At 35.9% G+C, this 16571-nt stretch overlaps 1 protein-coding gene across 2 annotated transcripts in view; it reads right to left on the bottom strand.

The window, feature by feature from the left end:
• Positions 1-16571, bottom strand: part of KIF1C (kinesin family member 1C) — a 154860-nt gene that overhangs the window by 51215 nt on the left and 87074 nt on the right. For both annotated transcript variants that reach the window (XM_053718354.1, XM_053718352.1), the window contains 9 exons: positions 13563-13641; positions 12646-12776; positions 7201-7468; positions 7047-7122; positions 6403-6482; positions 6188-6282; positions 6022-6105; positions 5617-5800; positions 271-343 (listed from right to left, as the gene is read on the bottom strand). In XM_053718354.1, coding sequence (XP_053574329.1) covers positions 271-343; positions 5617-5800; positions 6022-6105; positions 6188-6282; positions 6403-6482; positions 7047-7122; positions 7201-7468; positions 12646-12776; positions 13563-13641 — 1070 coding nt within the window. The remainder of the gene's footprint in view (positions 1-270; positions 344-5616; positions 5801-6021; positions 6106-6187; positions 6283-6402; positions 6483-7046; positions 7123-7200; positions 7469-12645; positions 12777-13562; positions 13642-16571) is intronic.

Below are 16571 nucleotides of genomic sequence, written 5' to 3'. Positions count from 1 at the left end.
CTTTCCCGTGGAGTTGTGCAGGACACAGCACTAACAGGCTAAAATGCAAGTTAATAGATAACTAGCCATGTGAAAAGGGGCTGTCAGAAGAGGCTAAGATACAAGTTAATCACAGAGGTAAAAAAAAAAAAATATTAATATAGCCATGTTGGTTATGCAAAACTGGTGAATGGGAAATAAAGTGATTATCTTTTTAACCAATAACATTTTTGGAGTAGACTGTCCCTTTAAGAAGATGGTTTCAATTAAAAGTCTGAAATTTGAGCTTACAAGTCTCTGCTGTTCCAACGTGAGGTCAGCTTCCTCCTTCTCTTTCTTATATTGATGCTCCAGATCCTGCAACCTTTGTAAAGAGGACACAATTTCAGTGTATGTTGATACTTATTAAAGAGACATTAAAATCAAAATTAAAACTGTTCTTTGTTTAAAAGTTAAAACTTGTATTATCAAATTTAACACATCAACTGCACACAGTGTTTCCATATGTCCTATATAGCTAGTTATCACAAAAAAACTGGAGGTGATTTTCTGACACTTAAAAGGCCCGTAATAGAAAAAAAAAAAAAAAAAAAAAAAAAAGGATGCTTACCCGATATATTCTTTTCTTTCGGAATTATGGCCCACAGTCCTCAATAACATACGGGACATATTTCCCGCCACTAGGGGGTGGTCAAAAACCCATATCAGAACTTAAAATCACTCCCACCCCCCTCTAGTTTAATGTATAATAATAACTAGTATTTATATAGCGCCCGTCTCCCAGTGGGACTCAAAGTGCTTTTTCAGCGCTCGCTCTAAGAATTAACCAAATCGGCAGCTGAATTGTAAGAGTTATTACCGAATTTAATGGTACTCATTTTATCGACCTTAGAAGGATGAAGGGCTGAGTCAGCCCTGCCGGGATTTGAACCTGTGACCTTGGATCTTTTAAACAGGCTTTTTTGTAGTCAGGGCATTTACCAACTGAGCTACCTCACCGGCTGAGTAGAGAATAGGCAAGATATAGGTAGGAAAAACAAAAGCAGGGTCTGTAGAGGTTTCATTAAAAAGGTCACCCAAACATTGAAACGGGCGGGGCCTGTGGACCATCATCATTCCAAAAGAAAAGAATTTATCAGGTAAGCATATTTTTTTTTTTTGTTCTGTAAAATGATGGTCCACAGTCCTCCATAACATATGGGATTAAAGTGAATGTAAATTTTGATGCAAAAGTGCCTGTTTTAAAAAAATAAAAAAAAATAATAAAAAAAAAAAAAAAATCGATTAAAAACAGGGGCACTTTAATTCATCAAAATTTACATTTCACTTGTGAAACAATACTTATCTTTTAAACTTGACAGCCGCTCCAGCTTTCCCCATTTACATTCACTTTAATAGCCTAGCAGATGGTCTATGTTGTGGAAAGGGAGGGACAATTTTTCTGGAAGTTCTTTTTAGACCACAATGCAGCCTGAAGGACTTTCCTGCCAAAAGATGTTTGAAGAAGCAAAAACATCAAAGAGACAAAATTTGGAAAAAGTATGCAAAGAAGACCATGTTGCAGTTTGCAAATCTGCTCCAAAGATGCATAATTTTTAAAAACTCACAATGTTGCAACTGCTCTTGTAGAAAGAGCTGTAATACGCTAAGGAGGAGACTTTCCCGCCACCAAGTAAGCCTTGTGAATCTCTTATTTGAGCTAAGAGGCCAACGCTAACTTAGCTTTCTGCCCCTTACGAGACCCAGAGTAGTGAACAAAAACTAGAAGTTTGTCTGAAATCTTTAGTAGCTTGGAGATGGAATTTCAAAGCCCTGACTACATCAATATGATGTAATAGCTGCTCCTTAGAGTTAGCAGGATCTGCACACAATGTGAAACTGCACTACACGCTCCCAGGCTCCAGACTCTAGCCCAAGTAACTCTCTGGCAGCTACCTGTAAGGGAAGTGCTTAGAAAAATCAATTACTTGTTAAGTATTTTAAGAAATTACTGCCATATAATTTCCTGAGCGGTTTTCTGCCTAGTAACAGCTCCTGAGGAATAGGAAAGCCTAGAGGCGGGGCTACCACCAGGAGAGATGCCAGAGCCTCAGAGAAGGCTGCAAAGCCATTCTGAGTGTAATACAATGTTTATATATATATATATATATATATATATATATATATATATATATATATATACACATATACATATATACATATACACACATATATACATATACACACATACATACACATATATATATATATATATATATATATATATATATATATATATATATATATATATATATATATATATATATATATATATATATATATATATATATATACACACACACACACACACATATACACACACATATATATATATATATATATATTGTGCACCAAGCATAACAAATACATTTCCTTCATAAAAACATGCTCCCTGCCTAACCAGAGTTTCCTGTATTGAACAGCTTACTGCAGTTAGTGGTTTTCTTAAAGGGCCAGGCACCTATTTTCTAAAAAGGGCCATCAATATTTCCCCAGAGATGCCAGAAGGCTGTGAAGGGCAACGGTGTTACCTGGCTTTGTCCCCGATAAGAATAGGGTAGGTAGAGCAAGCTAAGTCCCCTGGCTATGCTGTACCTGTGTCAGACTACCTACAAATAGCCTCTGGGCTGTGTGTGTGCTGTGTAAAGTCACTTGCCTTACACACAGCAGCCCTCCACTGGCTTACCAGGCATGTCAATGCAGCAGTATCCAGTAGAGAACCCATCCAGTCCATGTACGGATACCGCAGAGGATTGCAGTAGGAAATATCTGTGTCCCTCAGGGGGAGGCTAAGGACCTACAACACTTGAGGGTAGTTATGGATGAAGTTCCTTAGTGAAATACTGTACACATAACAGGGTATTCCTATGTCCCTGTGAATGATAATTCCCAGGGACTCTGGGTCTCACATTGCTCTGAGCTCCCAAATGTAATCCCTAACAAGTAGCTGTTAACATCTCTTTTCACAATCAACTCCTACGAGGCCAAGAACAAAACAGAGAGGTGAGAGATTTTAAGCTCAGATATGGGTTCTTGACCTAGTGGCAGGAAATATATCCATATGTTATGGAGGACTGTGGACCATCATCATTTTAAGAAATAAATTACTTTCTCTTATCCGTAATGCACCACAGGTCCCAAGCAACACTTCCACTGTGTGTTTCATCCCTTTACGGGAGATTAAAGCATGTCATATTTCGACTATAATGGCAATTTAAAAAGGGACAGTAAAGGTTATTTTTTCCCCCATTCAAACAGTGATGGTTCTCATTGCAGCAACCGACTGCGCACATAATGCATAATTATTGAAATGGGGAGTAACATTTACAGTCCCCTTACGCAGGAAAAAAATAAAACAAACAAATAAAAAAATAAAAACAGAACAGCAGCATTCATAGGGGTCGATTTATGAAGCTGCGGCAGACAGGGGCACATATATGCACCCCTGTCTACCGCAGCTTGCCTCTGGCAGGCTGAATTCCGCTGCTGGAATTCAGCATTGCACACAAGCGCTATTTTCACACGCGGGCAGGAACTGTCAGTCATCGCGGTCGGACGAGACCGGGGAGATTGAAATTCGACACATAAAAAGTGGCGAAAGGTTAGGGAAGCAGCGGTCTGATGACCGCTGCTTGTTAAATATGGTCTGCAGGTTCTTGTGAGAACCTGCAGTCGTAGGGGGTTGAAAGCTGGCGAAAGCCTTTGATAAATCGACCCCTTAATCTGGTAACAAATTTTAGGGAAACTTAGCGAGTACTGCTTGGGGCCAAAAAAATGGAAATTTTTAAAACAATTTTTCTAGGCTTATCCTAGTAGAACTCGCCAACAAATAATTTACCATGCAGTAAAATACATAAGACACAAATCAGTAATCCTGTTGAAAAATAAGAAAGCTTTGTTTAAAAGCCAATACAGAAAAGATTCCTTCCAAAATTAGTCTCAGGAGATGCGGTTAACCAATCTGCAGTGTTTTCTAAATCTGAGAAGTACAAACTCTTGCTTTAGAATGTAAACTGAATGTCTTCCTGTCCTGTCAATCATTTTATGTAAAGATGGTTTACAGCTTACAGTGACTGAAGGGCAGGGCCTTCTAGTCTTATGATTTATGTAATTGTCTTCTGATTATTGTACATGTCTTCTGTTTATTGTACCCCATAACTGTATACTTAATAGTACAGGGCTGCATATGTTGGAGCTTTATAAACAACAGCAGTGACGGTCACTAGGAGAAAAATCTATTTCAGCTACCAAAGAAGTTGAATCTGTAAATAAGCTTTTAACCGACATTAAACATTTCTTGATTATATGTAAAAATTGTGCTTTGTCCCATGCGCCATAGAAACCAAAAAGCTAAATCTGTAACCTAGGTTTTTCAAATGATACAAACTGCATACCACCACTATTTGATTTGCAGTTAGAGCATTTGCTTTTTGGCCTCATAGGAAGTGTGAACATGCAGTTTAACACAAAAGCAAGGGGGACATACTTTTACGCCCCAGCAGCATTGATGCCTTCATAACGCACCGAAGATCAGGAAACTGAAGTTTTTGCCTGAACACATCCTGACTAGTAGTCTGTCAGTCTGACCTCAAATCTCCTCTTATTTTCTTTTTTTAATAATCATGTGTTTACCAAGTAATGTATGGTCAAGAAGGGTCACAGAAGGAGGGTGGTGTATAATTGTCTGTGTATAACTGTGTACTTAAGACAAGGGACAAATCTATTCTGGGGGGGCAACACCAAATGGACGACTGACCATACATGGGCTTGTCTATCGAGTATATAATCACTGCATTCCTCATCCTCACAATATCCTGCATTACCTACTGAGGTATAATTGTTTATCATCTACCTTTGCTAAATCTACACTTGTTAAATGTATTTTTTTTTTTTTTTACAAAGTTGTATTGCTTTACTAAAATTTATCTCTAATAAAGCCAAAGTTTATGTAGACCGAGTCTCTTAGGTCTGACGGTTACCCTGCATCCACAGCAAACCAAGTGGAAAGTCCAAAAGGTTAGGCAAACTGAAAATGACCCTATGGTAAATCTGAATAAAACTTAGATGCCCAGTGGCAAAAGGAATATGCAGATATGCATCCCTGAAGTGCAATGTCACAATAAATACTAGCAGAGGGAAACACTGATCTGCATTAGCAAAGAATTACAATTAAAATGTTTATTTATTTACATAATTGTTCAATTTCCAAAGATCTCTGAAACCCTTTCTTGGGAATCAGAAATACAGTTTTGCATTTGTACAGCTCTCTACAGAGGGTTTATTGGAATTGGACAATACAGCAATATAAAAGTGCTTAAAAAGGACAGCAAACAACTTCTAAATTACAAGACACGTATGTCTTGCTATAAAAAACACTAGAGACACTGTCTTGTATTTACCTAAAAAGGTTGCGTCTTAGGCTTTGGGTTTACTGTTCAGATCATAATAAAGAAATGCCAGTTTATATAAAAAATGTTTTCTAGACATAAGACAATTCCATTTTTCATGAAAAAACAAACAAACAAAAAAGTACAAAAAATGTAACTGATAAAAGTAAAATGCTTTTATGTTTTAACATACAATTCAGTAGTCTCTCACCTCTTTTCCATCTCCAGTTTGATATCAATCCCCTGCTTTTCCAGAAGTTCACGCTGTGCAAAATTCCAGTCAACAGTTTCTGCCTGATTCTCCCCTGCAGCACTGCTCCTTTCCCGCTCTAGACGTGCTTGCTCAGGATGATTAAAACGGAATACATGATTCTTCCCCATAACGATCCTAGTACCTGCAGAAGACAGAGTTTTCAGCTTTCATCTTATGCCAAACTCTTCAAGGTATTATAGAATTTCTGCCGGTACCATGGACATCCTGAGGTGTGTGCTCATGATGAGCAGATATAGAACTTTCTTCTATGAGTGTCACCTGAGGGTTGGTGTAAATCCATAACCTTTTCCTGTTTGTGAAACCATTGCAGAAGAATACGTATCATATGCCTCTGATACTTACCAGATTTTAACACCAGTGTCTGCGTGACTTGTTTGCCATTGACATATGTCTCTGCTCCTTCACAAGACTCCAGGGTGACTATTACTAAGGACAAATGAAAGAAGAGTTAAAATTTGCAGTGAAAAGCCTCATACTGCCCATATATCTTCCCTCCGGTTTTCCTCACCTTCTCCATTAGCATTGGTGTTGCAATGAAACAAGCAATGTTGCTCCTTGATAAACTGACCACTCAGCTTAATATCAACATCCACCTGACCAACCCTATGATAAAGTAATAAAAGTGAAGACTGAGAAGAGACTGAAATAGGAATAGAGGAGGTGTAGATTAGTGGAGAATGATGTGAAAGAATCTTTTAAAGTAAGAGACACAGCTCTGGTTACCTTGTGACACCCTCTTTAATATGATACAGCAAACATTCTGACATCAGTGGATCTTCATTCAGGTTCACCAAGTGAGGAATCTAAACATAACACCCTCTATTAATATAACAGCAAAGTACAGTGCAGACAATAGCAGTATCAGCCTCCCCCTCACACGACTACACCAGAATATACATACAAAGCCCACTCACAGTACATAAAGCAATGTCTGCATATTCCTCCCAGGCAGGGCTATTGCACAGCAATATCTTCCATACATCTAGCACTACACCAGGTTATGTACAGCAAACAAAACAGAAGCATTATTTCGGTATACATAATGCTTCAACAGGCTTTGTACAAAAAGATACAAGCATGCAGCACTAACGTTAGCTTCAGTACATAGTACTAAATCAGATTATGTACGAGGTACAACAGAGCAGTAGTAAACCCGTTTGTAAAGGTGAAGCACACACAGCTGTGCATAGTATTTTACAATGAATGTGTACAAATTCTAGTGTAGGTTATAGCAGCATCCCATCATAAAATCAGAGGTAAATATACTACTAGATCATCATATGTATAGAACATCAATCTCCCACAGGCACTCACGCAAAGTATAAAGCACTAAAATACTGCAAAAAGTAATGTTAGACTTCACGTACATTTTTAGGAGAAAAGACCCCGACTGTGCCCCCATCTTCTCTTACAGCTACACCAATCTCTGCTAACAGGGATTCTCTACAATGGAAGAAATGACATATTATTGTTAGAGATTGCCATCCTCCCAAACCCCCTGAAATCGCCCCCTATTCTCACCTCTCCATTCTGATGGTCTCTGTTTTTCGCAGTTTCTCTTCCCAGGTCTCATTCAGCTCTGCAATCATTTTTTCAGTCTCCTGAAGCCTCTCAATTGCTTCTTCAGTACATATCTCTCCCTCAGCCTCTTCTACAGGTAAAGACTCCGATTGGCCATTCATAACTGGGGGACATAAGGAGGGTGAGGATGCCGTTTCTGCGGGTGCAGCTATGGTTGGTGGTGGGAGTGCAGAGTGGGGAGCACTCACACTCTCGTCTAAAGTGAGGTCTAAATGGGAGAAAGGTTAAAATAAATAAGAACAAAGAAAGGGATCAATCATTAAAATAAATTCAGTTTAGTCACTTGTTATGATTTTAAAAGGGTTTAAAGATGAATCTTAATACAACCATAAAACAATTGCTAAAATGTTAGTGAATTTATTTCTGCACAAAGTCAATACATTTCCTATTAAATGTACCACAATTCAACAAGAGACTAAATAGTGGATTATTATATCTTCAAATAAACCAGTTTACTGTAAATTAAGTACACCAATCTACAGCTACCTGTGGAAGCTGAATGCCACACCGTTGTGGTGTCGTATGAAGTAGGCACTGGAGTTGATGCATTAACAGAGAATGCATTAATCTACATTTTGAGGGAATTTATGTTGCAAAATTATTCCAATGGGATAACGTTCTTTGATATAATTTATGCTTAAAGGGCCATAATACCCAAATGTTTAAACAGTTGAAAGTGATGCAGTATAGCTGTAAAAAGCTGATTAGAAAATATCACCTGAATATCTCTATGTAAAAAAGAAAGATATTTTACCTCAAAAGTTTCTCAGTAGCCACATCCCATTGTAAAGGACTTCTAAGCAGCAAATCAGTATGTCTGACCCGGGACAGCGGAAGGAGCGAGCTTTCGTGCACACTCATCTTATTTCCCTATTCAGTGTAAGGAAGTTTACAATGAAATCTCATGAGAGTTAAGTGAAATCTCATGAGATCACAGTAAAAGAGTTCATGACCTCAGCACTGTTGATGCTGATTGGCTGCTGTTCCTTTCTTTTTTCTTTTACCTGCAGCTGGGCTGCAGCTGAGTATAACTTTTTACACAGAATTTACTCTGGGGTACCGCTATGGGCACAAGGTTCGCTCCCAGCTATGCGAATCTATTTATGGGATTCTTTGAAGAAACTTTTTTATCCAATGATGTGTGGGAAGCGAACCTTGTGCTCTATAAAAGATTTATTGATGATATCTTCCTAGTCTGGAGGGGTGACTACGAAATTCTAGAACTATTCCTTGAGGACATGAATACTAATGATGTAGGCCTCACTTTCACTTATGAACACAGCACTAGTTCAATACATTTCCTAGACATTGAGGTAGAGATAGTAGAGAATTTAATTAAAACCAAAACCTACTTCAAAACTATAGACTCAAATAATTTTATACATTATCAAAGCTGCCATCTGAATAGGTGGAAGGATAACATCCCAAAAAGTCAGATGCTAAGAGTCAGAAAAAACTGCTCAGACATAGAATCTTATGACTCACAATGTAACATTCTACTAAATAGATTTGCAGATAAAGGTTACAATCAGAAAAAAATCCAAGAAACCATAACTTCTGTAAGAAAAACTGATAGATCCACCTTATTACAAAAGCAACCAAACAAAAGAAAAAATTTATATACAAATAATTCAATGCCTTCTAATGTCAATAATTTTATTCCATTTATAACTGAATATAACTCAAACCACAAAGAAATAAAAACCATCCTTCAAAAACACTGGCACTATATCAAAAAGGATCCTATATTAGGAACTACAGTTAAAAATCACCCAGATCTCATTTTCAAAAAAGCTAAAAATCTCAAAAGCTATCTGTCACCAAGTGAATTCAAAACAAAAAATGATTATTCAAAAGATATGAACTTAAAGAAAGAACAAATTTTTGGATTCTATCCATGTCACAAGTGTAAATCCTGTAGATACAGTAATAAAACTAAAAAGATAACATTTATCAACCAACAGGTTACATTTACAATCAAGGACACCATAACATGTAACGACTCAAATATAATTTACTGCATAAGATGTTCGTGTAATTTATTCTATATAGGTCAAACCAGTCGCACATTCAAAGATAGAATGAGAGAACATATTTGGAACATAGAACATAAAACCACAAAAACCATACTTTATAAACATTTCACTGAAATACACCATGGAGACCTTAAATGTTTTCAATGTTGGGGAATGAAAAAAATTAGACCTAACAAGAGAGGGGGAAATATAGAAAAGGTACTCCTAAAAAAAGAAGCAGAACTCATATTTGAATATAAAACAGTACATCCATTGGGACTTAATAGTTCCTTTGATCTTAATTCTATCTTATAAACAATTACTAGACAAACAAAATAGTTGAACACATATTCCAAATTACATCTATCATATAAAATATTATTTCACTAAAAATCGAACTCATACACTATCGAAATAAACATAAACGAGACTGTACAATAACCGTCTTGAAGCTATATCTACAAAACTTTTACTTTGTATCACATCCTCCCCTTACCCCTTAGCGTATAGACAAGTTGATTTAGCGCTTACTAAAGAACAACCTGATATTGCAATTTTGCAAGATTATTATAATAAAATGAAAAAAACCTTTGGAGCAATGTATATTTACATATATAAAAATCACTTTCAACAAAAACTGCATTAAAGAAAAACTGGTTATAGTATAATGTTGAGATATAGGCGACTATATCTTTATACTTAATTTCACATTCTCATATATAGTTTACAAGACATTAAACCTGAAATGATGGGATTTCTCATAAATTTAAACATTAACCTCTTAAGGACATATGACGGAATTTTTCCGTCATAAAACAATTGAGCAAACTGAAAGCTGTGTCCTTAAAGGGTTAATTCAATATTCCAATTCTGTTTATGTATTTTGTTCATGTATTTAATTCTAATGCAATCATTTCAAAAACACTTAATTTAACACTTAAGTCTTTGAAAAACTCTTTTTTAATAAGATGTACCTCATCTATCTATGAAACTGACTTCAACACATTCACTTTAGAAGCACTTAAGGGTTAATCTAGACTATCCTCTAACCACACCTATCCTGAATCAAACACTCCTTATAAAAAGGCAGTAATTTCATGTAGTAAGCATCTTGATAAAGGCAGCTAACACTGCCGAAACGCGTAGATTTGCTTACTCCTGTCAATTCAGAATTTTATTACTGGTAGTGTTACACTCCACAGGTTCATCCCTATCTCTATGATTAATATAGAGGGAGGACATATGAGTAATTCCTGTGTGTAACCAATTATATACTAAGGCTATTGAACTGCTAAATTGTTTTACTGGCACAAAAACAGGTTCATTTCTATCTCCTTGAATCAACACTGAGATCGATGTATGAATAATTCCTGTGTGCCCCCTTGTTTCTTCCTTTGCTCCCATCATAGCCCTAATATACACTAAAAACCAAGTGCTTAGGAGCTTCTTCGCAAAAGGACAAGTTTCACATTTCAGAACGGACATAAAACCAAACGGATCAACACCTCATAGGATTCAGAGCTGCTGATAAAACAAACCGTTTTTTTCAAAATTTGGACAGATTCTTTGGACATTGGACACTTGCAAGTATTGATACTAACCATCACATAAACAAGTATACTTTGTTACAATTGAGAATTGGATACAAATTTCAAACTTGTTGTGTTTAAGCATATCACAGAGATTGGAGGAATACAATAGTCAGGTGACGTGACGTCACACCTCCCGATCCATCACTCACAGTTACTCCTAACGGCTGAACAGATCAGACGCCTCCACTGAATACTGTGACCAAATATTCCATTGCTTAAAAATAATACTGGTAACATTTAGCCGAGCCAATTTCACTGTGCTAAGAGTCATTTACCTTTATCAAGTTTATTCATATTCGTATATATTTTTAAGAAACACTCAGGGAACCTTTTAGAAATTTTATATCGGCTGTATTTCTCTGTTTTTAATATGATTAATATGTTTGATTGTTACTGATGCCGGCATCTTATGTAATTGAGTATATGCTAACATATTCTGTATGCATTAACTAGTTATCTACTTAAATCACTATAAAAATTCTCTTTTATTATCATTAGTTCCTCTTGTTATTTCATTTTATTTTTCATAATAATCTGGTTGGCTCCACTTAGCTGGAGCGCTTATCCCACACCATTCTCACCTCTATAATTTATGCTTAAAGGGCCATAATACCCAAATGTTTAAACAGTTGAAAGTGATGCAGTATAGCTGTAAAAAGCTGATTAGAAAATATCACCTGAATATCTCTATGTAAAAAAGAAAGATATTTTACCTCAAAAGTTTCTCAGTAGCCACATCCCATTGTAAAGGACTTCTAAGCAGCAAATCAGTATGTCTGACCCGGGACAGCGGAAGGAGCGAGCTTTCGTGCACACTCATCTTATTTCCCTATTCAGTGTAAGGAAGTTTACAATGAAATCTCATGAGAGTTAAGTGAAATCTCATGAGATCACAGTAAAAGAGTTCATGACCTCAGCACTGTTGATGCTGATTGGCTGCTGTTCCTTTCTTTTTTCTTTTACCTGCAGCTGGGCTGCAGCTGAGTATAACTTTTTACACAGAATTTACTCTGCTGAGCTGAGGAGATTGTGAGGTAAAATATCTTCCTTTTTTACATAGAGATGCTCAGGTGATATTTTCCTGTCAGCTTTTTACAGTTATACTGCATCAGTTTCAAGTGATTTAGCATATGAGTATTATGCCCCTTTAAATTATTGAGGCACTTTATCTTTGAGTAATGGATTTACAATTTCTGATGGATGTATAGGACGACAGAGGTTGAGCGTGCTGCGCCCAGCAATCTTGGGATAATAAGGAATATCCATAAGTTGTAAGCTAAACATTAGAACTTTAGCTAGAGGGGTTTAGAAGCCTCTCTCCACAAACATTGAAAGACTGCTGAAATATGAGACAACTACAATAAAATATAGGTGAATTGAAGGTAAGTGAAACACTAATATTTTACTACAGCTACTCAATATGAAAATTGATTTGCAGGATGGCTTACTGTGCTAGGAGCTTATACATTCCCACTCATAATACTGGACTATGGATAAAATTTATATTATTCTAACAAGAAATTCTCATTTCCCTTCTGTGTTTAAATTTAACAGTAAATTAACTTTAATTAATTTTCTAATTTATTGATCATGTTGTTTAGAGAATGAGTTTAGTTCTATTTGTCTAACTGTACATATGCCATAATGACCAACAAAGGTCACCACTTTTATATCTTATGTAACTAGCTATTTAGGATTAGTTGTGAGTTGCAGTGTTGTTAAGCAGGTAGGAAATTCTGTTTATTTTCTTCATAATTAACCATCATCCAGTCTCTTACCTGCCAGACCCTGGCTGAATAGGATCTGTCTCAGTCTGGCCACTTCCTCCTTCAGTTCCCGAATTAGCCTTGCATTCGGATCCTCATTAATAACTGCATTACACTTAATTTGTTTTGCACGGTCTGCATACCTAAGTATAATAGAAAAATGCTATTTATGCCAGAGTTCTCATTCAAAAGCTAAGAAATTCCTAACTCAAATACCTCCCTGGAAGAAACAATGGCATTCTGTGATAGCAATTGGGGCAAGGTAAATAAGTAGTGATGGATACAGAAGTAGAGGACTATATTTAAGGCCACCTTTTAGCTCCAGGACATTAAACTGATTGTAAACTTTGACAAATTAAAGCCTAGTATCAAACAATACTCTTAAAAAATGAATTAAAGCTAGCTTATGATGCTTATTTTTTTTTTTAAAATACTTACCTTTGCGCTATGGTAATATAACGTTGATCCTCCACCCGCATCTGCTGCTTTCTTTAGCAAATGGATGACAAATCCGGCTTCCTCTAATCGTCGTGTGCCCCCTTTGGTGTCCAGCTCGTGGGGCAACGATTGGAGGAAGCCGGATTCGTCATCAATATGCTAATGAAAGCAGCAGATGCGGGCGGAGGATCTGCGTTATGCTTACCTTAACACAAAGGCAAGTATTTTAAAAAAAAAAAAGCATTGTAAACTTTAAAGAATTAAAGTGTCCCTGTTTCTAAGAGTATTATTCGATACTGGGCTTTAATTTGTTAAAGTTTAAAATCACTTTACGTAGGACAGTCAAGCCCCACTTTCAGGTTTTGCATGCTTATAGCTTTAAAAACATGGTGACACTAACACTATATCCGAGCAAATTAAAGTTTTAACAGATCATGTTATTTATAAACTGTTTGTAGTAAACTACAATATATTTGTGTTGCCCATGTTACCTGAGGGTGCTGAGAGTCTCCTCATAATTTATATCAGCTGGGCTTAGAGCAGCGATCATTGCAGTACGGGAGTTACCGCCTGGGACACAAAAGGAAACGTAGGATAACGCCATTGTATTTAATTTTCCATACAGAATAAATATATATTTACAGTCTACATTGCCACAAAATGCATAGGCATATTTTTATGTTTAATTCTTCAGGTTGAGGGAAGACTGTTGGAAGACTGTTGAAAAACTGCTCACAAACCCCCCCCCCCCCATCATAAATAAGGTATATTTCAGAGTGGTATTCATTGAGACATCGTCTCTCTCTCTCTATATATATATATATATATATCCCATAAATAAGGTATATTTCAGAGTGGTATTCATTGAGACATCGCCTCTCTATCTATATATATATATATATATATATATATATATATATATATATATATATATATATATATATATATATATATATAGCAAAAGGAAGAATTTTGCAGACAACGGTCAATATAGATAAAACTTCATCTTTATTGTAGAAAACATTAAAACACTCCAGGGGTCATCACAAGTACACAACACGAGTGTCCGCTAACATGTTTCGGCCCTCAGGCCGTAATCATAGCTAAAGGACTGTGCACCTGTGTTTCTTAAAAAGCAACAGGAACTCTTTGATTGGTTTAAAATTGAAGGCGTGTTGTGTAAAGGTTAACCCTTTGGGAACCAACTTTAATTTACATACATATATGAATGTGTATATAGCCCTTCTAAGAATTAAATCTAATCAATACTAGGTAACCGACGTTATTACATAAATTACTATACTACTTGCTCATATACAATGTAGAGATTTAAGATGAACTTAGTAAATAAAACATTAGATATTAAAATAATAATGTTGATGTTAACCCTTTAAGTTCATAGTAGAATAAATAATTCTATAGTTCCTATACGATATTTATCGACAGGTTAATCTCACTAGTATACACTTTAAAAAATTCAAGAAGTATGTTTCTTAATCGTCTATTGGTATAACCTAAAGAATTGGGAAGAATAATAATAATAATAATCTAAACTGTACTCAACTAGATTATTATCCTAGACTGTACTTGACTAATGTGACTAAGACTAATGTGACTAAGAATGTTTGCATATATATTTTTTTTTTTAAAAAAAACACAAAAAAAATAAAACAAAACACAGGTTCACAACAGAGTGGGCAGTCTAGTTAAAATTAAACTATTCAGTATTCAAGTAGGGCATGCGTTTTTTTTTTGTTTTTTTTTAATTAATATTTTTATTGAGGTTCGAAAATTAAAGTACAAACAAGAAATAAAACACAATACAAAAAACTCTAATCGTATACACTGAGGCGCCAAGGTATAAGCAATTAAACTTACAACACATATAATCTCAAGATGCTAGATTACAAAAAAAAACAAAAAAACACTGTATATTCAAATACCATACTGCGCAATAAACCTCTTTTTCTCGTAATTTTGTTTGAAAGGGGATTTATAGAAAAGGTATAAACATATAAACCTAAAGTACCCCTATTTACAAATAACACGTTATAGGTACTGATTCTATATAATAACGTAGATAATGAATAAACATATAGTAATACACTATATGCAACTAATATAAAGAGAGTATACCAGTTAAGTTTCTATATAATGGCAGAGATAAGAAATAAACATATTGCACTGCACTATGCATAACTGATATAGAAACTATGCACTAACTGAGTTGATTATTTATTAATCTTTTGATGCCCTAAACCCAAAAATAGATGAATAATAAATGGTAACTTGCAATATAGAGGGACTAAAAATGTGAAGGTAAACTGTAATTGAAGAAAATATCTTTAAATGCGGTTTAATTTAAGAAAAACCGTGCAAGGATACTCTAATTTAGTCAGAGTTCCATATATGGGGGGGGGGGAGATTATAATAATAGGCCTTAGTAACTGGGAATAAGGACCTCTGAATCCAATTCCTCTATATAGATGCCCTCAAGAAGGGTCAAACAAGTGGAGCCTGAGGGGAAATATTCCATGGACACACATACACATCTAAATACCCGTTAAGGGACCAGTTCTGTTTGGCGAAATATAGCTATTAGGCTAAAGAAAACAATTATGACATCTCTGATATTTCAATTGCCCTAGTCTATACTGCACATATAAAATCTAAGATCTAAATATGCTCTAAGTATAAGTGCCCTCAGACCAACATTATATATTCCTCCAGATCATTAAGGTGCAAACTGACTTACAGTGATGCAGAAAAAAACAGACATATCTAGAATATCCAAAATGGCATCCACCGTCTGGGCACGGGCCCTATACCCAGCGATAGGAAGACAAGTAAAAGCAGATGTCTATATTTAAAGAGAGTGAGACCTTGCGCACAGCGCTAAAGGCACCCTTATCATATCACAGCAATATCTTACTCTGGAAGGATGGCATACATAAGCTAGGGTTGCATTGTGGTGCAGTGAGAAAAGGATCTAGGGCATAGTAAAAACCTTGTATAACAGATCACTGTAAACGTCACATAAATTAACATATAAACTGCATTTCAAAGCTCTGTAGTCTATATCTGACCCTTAGCCAACTGTCTCAGAATAGAGGATCACTAAGACGTAAACTTGTTATATAGGCTAACAAATATGCTAATGGAGTAGCAAAAATAAGACAGGAAGCAACATTATTTCACACTGAAATTGGTCACCATGAAAGTGCCTTTCTTATAATAAAATTCCATAAAATGAAGGTTTGCGTATCCCAAGATGAGAAAATACAGAATTTATGCTTACCTGATAAATTACTTTCTCTTGCGGTGTATCCAGTCCACGGATTCATCCTTTACTTGTGGGATATTCTCATTCCCTACAGGACGTAGCAAAGAGAGCACACAGCAAAGCTGTCCATATAGCTCCCCCTCTAGCTCCACCCCCTAGTCATTCGAGCAAAGGTTAGGAAGAAAAAGGAGAAACCATAGGGTGCAGTGGTGACTGT

This window comes from Bombina bombina, chromosome 6 (genome assembly GCF_027579735.1).
Source record: "Bombina bombina isolate aBomBom1 chromosome 6, aBomBom1.pri, whole genome shotgun sequence".
In the NCBI taxonomy this organism is placed as follows: domain Eukaryota; kingdom Metazoa; phylum Chordata; class Amphibia; order Anura; family Bombinatoridae; genus Bombina; species Bombina bombina.
The sequence above is the reverse complement of the archived record's forward strand: the minus strand, read 5'-3'. Positions and strand labels throughout refer to the sequence as shown.